Here is a 12,379-nt window from a genome sequence, read left to right as displayed (position 1 = left end):
TGTGCTGTAAAATGTCTTATGAACCTATCAGAAGTATTTTAACCTTTTCTTGACTGGCAGACAGCCAGATTGAGAGGCAGGAGCCAGTGATAAATCCAGGCAAACAAGAAGATTGGTGGTGCTATGGGTCCAGACTGGGAGAAGGGGACGGAGAATGAGATTGTGGGTCGAGGGTTAAGATGGTGGATGGAGATATCAAGTAATCCAAGATTTGCTTGCCATGCCGGAAGAAAGGATTCCTCCTTCTGGCCCACAAGCAATGCTGGAAATGCAATTAGTTGCTGGAGTTGACAGCTCTCTCCATTGAGCTGACGGTTTTGGGATACTTGGGAAATTAGGCCCGCGGTTGTTAAGTTTAAATGGATGCTAAGATCTGAGTTGTGTCGTCTAATTAACATATTAAAATCACTGACTCGCCTCACTGAGGTTATTCCTCAACATTGCTGCATCAAATTAACTTTGTCTTCCTGGAAAGGGATTGCTGAAGAGGCATTTGAGGTTTGCAGTTTGAAAAACTCAAACCGCAGTAAGATTTTGATGAGCTGGCATGCATTGGAATTAAGTGGTGTTGGTTAATTGAAGGTGCTAGTTAACAGAGAGTTCCATTTACCAGTGGAGTTCAGCGCAATACTTGTAGTGTTAATGTGCAAGTATTCAAAGTAAAGAACAGAATTGTTTCCACTTGTAAATTTCCAACAGTACATTAAAATATCAACTGCATTTCAATAATACAGTGTAGAGGTTGCTTCCTGTTGGTAAAGGGATGATTTGAGGAATATCCAAAATTCCGGTCTGCCAGGAATTCCGGTTGGTAAGAGAGCCAGACACTGGCATTAATTCTCCGGCTGTTCACGCTGGCAGGATCTTCCTGTTCTACCGACGGCGCACCCCCATCGCTGCGGGTCTCATGGTGGCGAGCGGTGCATTCAACGGGAAATCCCATTCTGCCGCTGGCCATTTGCAGGCGGTGTCTGCAAAGCATGCGGCAGGTTGCGCGGAAAGTCCCGTCCAAAGTTTACTGTGTTCACTTCAGCTGTTTAATTTAACAATCAAAGAAAACACTAAAGTTATTCCAGAGTTTGTCAATCGCCGCTAGGGCCCAAATGTTGATGGAGCATTCCTGGCTCAGGGTGCAAATAATTTGTAAGATCAATCCAACTTGTCTGGGAAAAAAAACCAATGGCTTACAATTGCAGTTGGTAACATGAGATGTTACAAACTAAACCATTTGCATAACATTTCTTTCCTATTTTAGAGGAGGCATTAACCTATTTAAATATTTGGCAGAATATCTTGTTATGTTAGTGAACTCGGGATGTTCTACGAAGATTCAGTGGGATAATATTGAAGCAATAATTTCTAGATCAATATTACTCAGTTTCGATTTATATCTTCAACAGGTAATGGTTCACCGAGTGTTAGAAAATGATATCTTTTTACCAGGAAATAGACTTTTAATTCATCCAGTTGGAATCCATCAATCATATTCTGCCTTTACAGGTCATGTTGTCCATGTTTAGCTCCCCTCGCACTATAACTTGTGAGGTCCCATTATTATTATTGCCAGGGAATGTCAGCAGAAACTAAACAAACCACTCATTTTTATCGAAGACACTATGTGAAATCACAGATCAATGCTCTCATTCGACCTATTTAAATACTCAAATGTCATATTCACCCGGCACTCAAGACACAACATGCGAGACCTCGCCAGGGCATCGTTTAGTACTGGTCCACACAAGTGTGAACGGGGCCTTGGGGGTGGGGGGGGGGTCTCGCAGGGCACTCAAAATCACCGAGTGGCCAGGGACAGTGCAGGGTGGTACCCTGGCACTCTGGCACTTGGCACCTTGGCACTGGCAGCCTAGCGCCCTGGCAGTGTCGCCCAGGTACCCTGACAGTGCCAACCTGGCATTATCAGTGCCGGGGGTCGGGTCTGGGGGGCCTTGCCAATTGGAAGGCGCGAGGGAGGGTTCCCAGGAGCCTCTACAAGGGGGGGGGGGTCGATAAGGCGGGTCGGGGTGCCTGAAAGAGGGGTTGGAAAGATCTTGGCTGCCAATAAACTGCACCCAACAGCAGACTTTAACATTTGTCCACTGATTCGTGCCTTTGGCAATGTTTTACTTCTTCTGGAGCTCCCTTCAAATCTCCCACAGTTTGTGTCTCAATCCTATCCACCCCCATCTGATTTTTCTTCCTGTTCTTCTGTTTTTACCCCCCCCATTCCTCCTTGTGTTGTTTCCAGGACAAGGCTGCTGGGTCCTTATTTCCAGTGTCCAAACTTGACTATCTTTCTCTCTCGAACTGTACTGAGCAGCTCTGGCTTTCTGAACTGCTATTCGTGATCGAACCCACTTTATTGCCTTTCAGTCGATCCAATTGATTCTGAGCGTCCTCCGTCAAACCAGCATTTCTTTCTTCGGAGTCTAACTTGCACATACAGGATGCAATTCTCCACACTAGTGACTGTACTCGTTGGGGTTTTTTTCAGCTTCATGCTGATGCTTTTGGACTTCCAGACTCTATTTCATTCAGTAGTCCCGCCTCTCGCTAATCTAACCTGGATTTCATCCTTGGATGGATCTTTGGTGTTCATCTTCGAGTCAAGATCCTAAATTTGTCCACTGCCTCTGACTTAATGCTTGCCATTTCACGCATAACATTGGTCTTTGCCCATTTATGTTCAGTCTTTTGACTCGGCCTTCCATAGACTCGAGCTTTTCCTTTCTTCTGACTTTTGAGTAAGATGTCAGCTGCAGACCTGTGATTCAGTATGCTGCAAAATATCACTCTTTGTGTTTCAGGTAGGTATTTATATCTGCGGTGTTTTCCGGTTCGCACAATTGTCGTCAGAGGCATTCTAGCGTCATTCTACAATCCAGAAAATTCTGAAATCCAGAAATGACTTTGTTCCGAGCATTCCAGAGTGGAGAGGTTACACTGTAACCGCAGATGAAGGGACCGGGTTCAGATGCAGTGGGTTACATACTGCTCCTTTAAATCAAGAGAATCCAATCTAATTCTTTCTCCCGTCAGCTCTGTTTGCATCAACCAAGTTAAATTTAAATTCAGTCAAGTTGTGGTCCTGAGCTAAATGGACAGGATTCAGGTGTGACTGGAGTTTTCATTTTGCAATCTGTGTGGTTGGAGTTTCAGCACATATCCATTTAAAAATGCTGCACCACTCGACCCGAACTTTAATGCTGATTACTGCAGAATGCCAGAGTAAATGTAATACAAATTTGATAGAGTTGATGTGCTTGATAAATACATCTAATTTTAAAAAAATAAGTCGTGTGATTGCTTCCTCAGTAAAGGACCCCTTAATGTGAAAACGTTGGTATTTATGACTTTAATTTTGTTTCATTGCATTACAGAGTACAGGCCACCCACCCCACCATCTGGCACAGGGTACCACCGCTACCAGTTCTTCCTTTATGAGCAGCCAGATGATACCGTGATCTCACTGAATAAACAGGAGACTAAATCCTTTGGTAAGACTACAAAAAATTAAGTATGGAGAACATTTCTTTTCTCAGCTGTTCGGTTTTAACTGTGAATTTCTTTCAAATTCCAAATATTGATATTTAAGTCTTTATGCATCTCTCACAGATGCACAAGCAAGTGTGTTTTACTGTTCTGACGGGATCTTCATGCAATAATAGGACAGCTTAGCTGTGACATGTAGTCTGATCGGGAAGCTGACACTCGATCCTTCTGGCACTTTTATGTTGTACTGATGCCACCAATAATAGACAAACCTCACTGGCAGTGCATAAATGTGAATGAGTCTGATGATTGAGGATTTTTGGCATATTGGCTTCTAAATATTGGGACAAAATTAAGCATTAAAAGCTTGGGGGTATAGCGTTTGGTCATGATTTTAAAAAGGATTTTATTTTGCTTCGAGGGAATCGCAGGTGAAATTGAACCCGAGGAATTGAATTGACTGGGGAGGTCCCTGGGGAGTCGATGTGCTTTTTCAGCCTGCAGAAATAGTTTGTTTTTCAGCTTGGGGAGCTGAGGTCATTGCTGGGCGGAGCCCAGGAAAGCAGAGAGGCAGTGAATTTGGAGAAGCTTTGAGAGAGAGAGCAGCTGAATTCTGATCTGCTTGACTCTGAGACCACACTTCTTCCCAAGTAGTTTACAAAATAAAGTAATGATATTTTGAAGCAGAGTAGTCTTGTCTAAGGACAAGAAAGAGGCAGAATCAACCTTGTGGAAGCAACGATTTGAAGCGAGTCTGAAGAGGTTCCAACCGGAGCCCAATCTGTTTTATAAAGCAAGTATTGCTCTATGCCTTGCAAATTTGAATCTGGATTAAGAGCTGTATGTTTCTTTCCTTGTTGTTTAATGAGAAATTGGCAAGTTGTGTTAAAAGGGTAATTATGAGCTGTTCTTTGTGGGTGGGAAGTGAAGAACTTTAATATTGTATTCATAATAAAGTTATGTTTTAGAAATACCAAAGCTCTATTTTATCATGCAATCACTCCTGGAGCGAATCATTCTTTCCGCACGGATAAACTAAAATAGTGGGGTTTCAGACCAGCATCCCAGCCACTGTTGGGGTCTGGACTGGGATCGAAATAATGAGGCAATGCAGTTGTGTCCGCAGACTCTTAGAGCAACATCATAGGATGGGCTTATGCCTAACCTTTGTAAAAAGAAAGATGTTCAATATGTTTGTTATTCGTCAGGCTAATTCAGTGTCTTGCATTTACCTTATGGATAGGTGGAGTATGTAAGAGAAGAATCATGCTTGAGATAGTTGCACTTTATCCCCACTAACATGTTTCACTTCAGGATTGTATTGGTCCTAAAATGAATATTAAAAGCAAGTTTATAAGTGGAAGTAAGAGAAATGTCACATCCCGACTAAGATAACCCAACAGTTTTATAAAGTAATTTATTTTGTACACCTGACATCCACACTTCTTCCATCGGGCAGGAGATACAGAAGTCTGAGAACACACACGAACAGATTCAAAAACAGCTTCTTCCCCGCTGTTACCAGACTCCTAAATGACCCTCTTATGGACAGACCTGATTAATACTACACTCCTGTATGCTTCACCTGATGCCGGTGTCTATGTATTTACCTTGCGGAACATGTGTTGCCCTATTATGTATTTTCTTTTAATTTTCTTTTATTTTCGTGTACCTAATGATCTGTTTGAGCTGCTCGCAGAAAAATACTTTTCCCTGTACCTCGGTACACGTGAAAATAAACAAACCCAATCCAATCCAACAAGATCTAAGTAGCTGCCCTCAAAGTTTAGCTTGACAAGGATATCTAGATTTTATCCCATTTTGATGATAAAAGTGTAGATGTGAAATTGTTATTATGTATTGAGTTTTAGCACTGTTCCGTAGCAATATGGTGCGGGTTGGGCATCCAAATTATATAACAAACAATCAGAAATTATTTGAATCACTACCAAGCTCATGTCGTACTGTACTAAATCACCATAATAATGATTGATTATTATGCAGCACGGTAGCATTGTGGATAGCACAATTGCTTCACAGCTCCAGGGTCCCAGGTTCGATTCCGGCTTGGGTCACTGTCTGTGCGGAGTCTGCACATCCTCCCCGTGTGTGCGTGGGTTTCCTCCCACAGTCCAAAGATGTGAAGGTTAGGTGGATTGGCCATGATAAATTGCCCTTAGTGTCCAAAATTGCCCTTGGTGTTGGGTGGGGTTGCTGGGTTATGTGGATAGGGTGAAGGTGTTGACCTTGGGTAGGGTGCTCTTTCCAAGAGCCGGTGCAGACTTGATGGGCCGAATGGCCTGCTTCTGCACTGTAAATCCTATGAAATCTATGACGGTATGGGTCACAAAGGGAAGAACTAGAATCGAGTATATGATCTCAATTTTCGGTCAGGCCGTTTACAAATTTCTCACAAGCATGTTTCACCTAACGCAACAGTGTGCTGAAAAGGTTATTCAGAATGATTGGACTTAAGGCTATGATTGTAAAATGTTCAGGTCTTTGCACCAAACTCACACGTCTACTGAGTGGTGCAGTAATTCATGGCAATTGTTTGTTGTTGCTGGATCAGTCTCCCCATAAACAAGGAGTAAGCCTGGAATGCATTATTGTCTGCTTCTTGACCAAGGAACAGTGCACATGAAGGCAATGCAAAGCCTATTTTCAGATGGAATGAATACCTTCACCTCCATTGAACATATGGTCATTATTCTCTGTTATTTGTACACGTGGACTTTGCTTCACATCAACCATAACGACATGAACACTGTTCTGGGCAGGAAGAGCTTTTAATTTGTAGCAATAATAATCTTTATTATTGTCACAAGAAGGCTTATATAACTCTGCAATGAAGTTACTGTGAAAATCCCCTCGTCGCTACACTCCGGCACCTGTTCAGGTCCACAGAGGGAGAATTCAGAATGTCCAACAGCACGTTTTTCGGGACTTGTGGGAGGAAACCGGAGCACCCAGAGGAAAGCCACTCGGGCACGAGGAGAACATGCAGACTCCGCACAGACAGTGACCCAAGCCGGGAATCGAACCCGAGTTCCTGACGCTGTGAAGTAACTGTGCTAACCACTGTGCTACTGTGCCGCCCTGTATTGGAAGACAATATTGGACAGTATTGAAGGACAAAACTGTGTTGGAAGACAGTCAGCTTTTACTCACAGTTAACATTCGAAAACACATTTACAAGAACTGTATGGTTGCCGCAGAAAGGTTACCTGCTGAACAAACGAGGAAACCACTTATTTTTCCCATTCAACTGTCATCTTAACTGCAGGAGGGTGATGCAGCTAAGATAGATTTGATAAAGGTTAACTTGCATATTTGAAAAGTGTGACTGCCAGGTCATTTTATTGAAACGGATCTCCTTCACATTACTGCGTACATGTCACAAAATAATTCATAGTTCCAATTTTGTTTATTTAGTGAAAATGGTAGAAGATCTCTGTTAGACTTGGCAAATTTTGTCTTGCACAGAGCATTGCAGATAAATGAAAAAAGAACAAAAGGACAGTATGCTGAATTTGAAACCCTGATTTTGCATGTCCAGTTTGGATGATAGACACAACGATATTAACTGACTTAGTTTAGCAGTTTCCCCCACCCTCTTCCAAGGCCAACAATCCTTCCCCAAGTCCATTGCTTAACTGCGGGTCACAGCAATGAGAACAACATCTGACCATTGCCATTCCTCCCGCAGCCCTGTCTTCTCCCAGCTAGATAGAGACCCAATATCTGGGGCTTATTGAACATTCCCAATCCTGGGCAGATAAACTTGCAATTGTGCTCCGGAGGATAGTGTGAAAACATCAACACTTTTAAGCCTTAGGCTGGGGAAATACATCAGTTCCCGAATTCATCATCTCTCCCAATTAAATTCCTATTGAGTTAGAAACACAGTGGAACATGACGAATTAGATTGGAGAGACATAACAAGGCAATGCCTGTTGTCCACTGATTGTGAAGTGCAAATGGTGATGAGAAGTCAGCCTGTGACTAGTTGGAGAGAATATTCTTCTCAATTGCCAAGGAGTCAATACCAAGTGATTAGGAAAACAAAGGAAATGGAAGAAAAATGTCCAAAAAAATCTAAAATAATGGATAACAGATTAAAAAATAGAAAGCAGAATGGCGATGAGACAATGGAGACCTTAGATGATAGCAAAAAACAGCTGATCAGACAGGATGTAGCTAAGACAGTGAGGCCCAATAACACCCTAGCTAGAATGCTGAATATCTGGCCTGCATGACTAGCTGTGCCTCTGAACAAACTGTTCCAGTGCGGTTACAATGTGGAAAATTGCCCAGGTGTGTGCTGTTCACAATAAGCAGGGCAAATGTAATCTGGCCAGTTACTACCCATCAGCCTCTTCTCATTCATCAGCAAAGTGATGGAAGGGGTCACTGACAGTACAATCTGGTAGCACTTGCTGACTGATGCTCAGTTTGAGTTCTGCTTGGACCACTTGGCTCCAGACTTCATTACAGCCCTGGTCCATACCTGGACCAAAGAGCCAAATTCCAGAGGCGAGGTAAGGGTGGGTGCGCTTTGCCCAGGACATTGCTGCAGGAATTCCTCAGAGCCATGTCCGAGGCCCAACCATCTTCAGCTGCTTAATTCGTGATGCTCCCTCCATCATGAGACTGGAAGTGGAGATGTTTCCTGAGCATTGCATGGTTCAGAGTTCCATTTGCAATCCCTCAGATAATGAAGCTCTCTGTGCCGACATGTGGCAAAACCTGAACAGCGTTCAGATTTACACTGATGAGTGACAGTAACTCTCAGAACATCACTACCTTCAATGAGAGTGTTCATCATTGAATTCCCACCATCAACCCCATTGTTGAGCCTGGGTTTACTGTGGAAGCTTTACTGACCCAGCCCCATCGAGTGTGGCTCCAAGAGTAGGATCAGAGAACATCGAACATCACAGCGCAGTACAGGCCCTTCGGCCCTCGATGTTGCACCGACCTGTGAAACCACTCTAAAGCCCATTTACACTATTCCCTTATCGTCCATATGTCTATCCAATGACCATTTGAATGCCCTTAGTGTTGGCGAGTCCACGACTGTTGCAGGCAGGGCATTCCACGCCCTTACTACTCTCTGAGTAAAGAACCTACCTCTGACATCTGTCCTATATCTATCTCCCCTCAATTTAAAGCTATGTCCCTTCGTGCTAGACATCACCATCCGAGGAAAGAGGCTCTCACTGTCCACCCTATCTAATCCTCTGATCATCTTGTATGCCTCAATTAAGTCACCTCTTAACCTTCTTCTCTCTAACGAAAACAGCCTTAAGTCCCCCAGCCTTTCCTCATAAGATCTTCCTCTATACCAGGCAACATTCTGGTAAATCTCCTCTGCACCCTTTCCAATGCCTCCACATCCTTCCTATAATGCGGCGACCAGAATTGCACGCAATACTTCAAATGCGGCCACACCAGAGTTTTGTACAGCTGCAACATGACCTCATGGCTCCGAAACTCAATCCCTCTACCAATAAAAGCTAACACACCGTACGCCTTCTTAACAACCCTCTCAACCTGGGTGGCAACTTTCAGGGATCTATGTACATGGACACCGAGATCTCTCTGCTCATCCACACTGCCAAGACTCTTACCATTAGCGTAGTACTCAGTCTTCCTGTTATTCCTTCCAAAATGAATCACCTCACGCTTTTCTGCATTAAACTCCATTTGCCACCTCTCAGCCCAGCGCTGCAGCTTATCTATGTCCCTCTGTAACTTGTAACATCCTTCCGCACTGTCCACAACTCCACCGACTTTAGTGTCATCTGCAAATTTACTCACCCATCCTTCTACGCCCTCCTCCAGGTCATTTATAAAAATGACAAACAGCAGTGGCCCCAAAACAGATCCTTGTGGTACACCACTAGTAACTGGACTACAGTCGGAACATTTCCCATCAACCACCACCCTTTGTCTTCTTCCAGATAGCCAATTTCTGATCCAAACTGCTAAATCACCCTGAATTCCATGCCTCCGTATTTTCTGCAGTAGCCTACCGTGGGGAACCTAATCAAACGCTTTACTGAATTCCATATACACCACATCAACTGCTTTACCCTCATCCACCTGTTTGGTCACCCTCTCAAAGAAATCAATAAGGTTTGTGAGGCACGACCTACCCTTCACAAAACCGTGTTGACTATCTCTAATCAAATTATTCCTTTCCAGATGATTATGTATCCTGTCTCTTATAAACCTTTCCAAGATTTTGCCCACAACAGAAGTAAGGCTCACTGGTCAATAGTTACCGGGGTTGTCTCTACTCCCCTTCTTGAACAAGGGGACAACATTTGTTATCCTCCAGTCTTCTGGCACTATTCCTGTTGACAAAGATGACTTAAAGATCAAAGCCAAAGGCTCAGCAATCTCCTCCCTTGCTTCCAAGAGAATCCTAGGATAAATCCCATCCGGCCCAGGGGGTTATCTATTTTCACACTTTCCGGAATTGCTAATACCCCTCCTCCTTATGAACCTCAAGCCCTTCTAGTCTAGTAGCCTGTATCTCAGTTTTCTCCTCGACAACATTGTCTTTTTCCTGTGTGAATACTGACGAAAAATATTCATTTAGCACCTCTCCTATTTCCTCGGACTCCACGCACAACTTCCCACTACTGTCCTTGACTGGCCCTACTCTTACCCTAGTCATTCTTTTATTCCTGACATATCCATAGAAAGCTTTAGGGTTATCCTTGATCCTACCTGCCAAAGACTTCTCATGTCCCCTCCTGGCTCTTCTTAGCTCTGTCTTTAGGTCCTTCCTAGCTAACTTGTAACGCTCGAGGACCCTAACTGAACCTTCATGTCTCATCTTTACATAAGCCTCCTTCTTCCTCTTGCCAAGTGTTTCGACTTGTTTTTAGTAAACCACAGTTCCCTTGCTCGACCACTTCCTCCCTGCCTGACAGGTACACACTTTTCAAGGACACGCAGTAGCTGTTCCTTGCACAAGCTCCACATTTCCATTGTGCCCATCCCCTGCAGTTTTCCTCTCCATCCGATGCATCTTGCCTCATCGCATCATAATTGCCTTTCCCCCAGATATAACTGCGGTATATACCTTTCCCTTTCGATCACTAAAGTAAACGTAATCTACACACTGTGTCAGGAAACCCTCCTACACACATTGGACAAAAACGGACCCATCTAAAGTACTCAAACTATAGCGTTTCCAGTCAATATTCGGAAAGTTAAAGTCCCCCATAACAACTACCCTGCTGCTTTTGCTCCGATCCAGAATCATCTCTGCAATCCTTTCCTCTAAATCTCTGGAACTTTTCGGAGGCCTATAGAAAACCCCTAACAGGGTGACCTCTCCTTTCCTGTTTCTAACCTCAGCCCGTATTACCTCAGTAGATGAGTCCTCATCAAACGTCCTTTCTGCCACCCTAATACTGTCCTTGACTAACAACGCCACCCCTGGCACTCTGGTGGAACTCGGTCTCTCCCCGTGGCATTGTCAGCCTGACACCCTGGGACAACCGGTCAAAATGGTGCCCCAATTAGCGAGGAGCCTTTCCTGCGGCTGAACCTCAGCTCAGTGCGGCCTCAGGGGAGCGAATCTCCCCGAGGCCAAAACAAAAGACGTTGAATAGCGAGATGGTTCTCAGGGCTGCAGGTGACAAGAAAAACCCGCTAAATTTGCCATTCAGTGGGATTTAACACAAGCCCGATGAATCATTTAAGCAAGGTGCATTGGAGGTGGTTCAGAGAAGGTTTACGAGACTGATATCTGGAAGAACCTACCTCTGATATTTGTATTATATCTATCCCCTCAATTTAAAGGTATGTCCCCTCGTGCTAGACATCACCACCCGAGGAAAAAGGCTCTCACTGTCTACCCTACCTGATCCTCTGATCATCTTGTATGCCTCAATTAAGTCACCTCTTAACACTCTTCTCTCTAACGAAAACAGCCTCAGGTCCCTCAGCCTTTCCTCATAAGATCTTCCCTCCATACCAGGCAACATTCTGGTAAATCTCCTCTGCACCCTTTCCAATGCTTCCACATCCTTCCTATAATGCGGCGACCAGAATTGCACATAATACTCCAAATGCGGCCGCACCAGAGTTTTGTACAGCTGCAACATGACCTCATGGCTCAGAAACTCAATCCCTCTACCAATAAAAGCTAACACACCGTACGCCTTCTTAACAACCCCCTCAACGTGGGTGGCAACTTTCAGGGATCTATGTACATGGACACCGAGATCTCTCTGCTCATCCACACTGCCAAGAATGTTACCATTAGCCCAGTACTCTGTCTTCCTGTTATTCCTTCCAAAATGAATCACCTCACACTTTTCTGCATTAAACTCCATTTGCCACCTCTCAGCCCAGCGCTGCAGCCTTCCGCACTGTCCACAACTCCACCGACTTTAGTCACCCATCCTTCTACGCCCTCCTCCAGGTCTTTTATAAAAATGACAAAACAGCAGTGGCCCCAAAACAGATCCTTGTGGTACACCACTAGTAACTGGACTCCAGTCTGAACACTTCCCATCAACCACCACCCTTTGTTTTCTGACAGCTAGCCAATTTCTGATCCAAACTGCTAAATCACCCTGAATCCCATGCCTCCGTATTTTCTGCAGTAGCCTATCGTGGGGAACCTTATCAAACGCTTTACTGAAATCCATATACACCACATCAGCTGTTTTACCCTCATCCACCTGTTTGGTCACCTTCTCAAAGAACTCTAAGGTTTGTGAGGCACGACCTACCCTTCACAAAACCGTGTTGACTATCTCTAATCAAATTATTCCTTTCCAGATGATTATACATCCGATCTCTTATAAACCTTTCCAGGATTTTGCCCACAACAGAAGTAAGGCTCACTGGTCTATCCTTA

At 44.1% G+C, this 12,379-nt stretch overlaps 1 protein-coding gene across 1 annotated transcript in view; it reads left to right on the top strand.

Moving 5' to 3' along the window:
• LOC140396833 (phosphatidylethanolamine-binding protein 4) overlaps window positions 1-12,379 on the top strand; it is a 646,458-nt gene that overhangs the window by 437,267 nt on the left and 196,812 nt on the right. Inside the window, exon 6 of the mRNA XM_072485589.1 lies at window positions 3,378-3,494. Coding sequence (XP_072341690.1) covers window positions 3,378-3,494 — 117 coding nt within the window. The remainder of the gene's footprint in view (window positions 1-3,377; window positions 3,495-12,379) is intronic.

This window comes from Scyliorhinus torazame, chromosome 20 (assembly GCF_047496885.1).
Source record: "Scyliorhinus torazame isolate Kashiwa2021f chromosome 20, sScyTor2.1, whole genome shotgun sequence".
NCBI lineage: Eukaryota > Metazoa > Chordata > Chondrichthyes > Carcharhiniformes > Scyliorhinidae > Scyliorhinus > Scyliorhinus torazame.
This window is presented reverse-complemented; position numbering and strand designations above follow the sequence as displayed.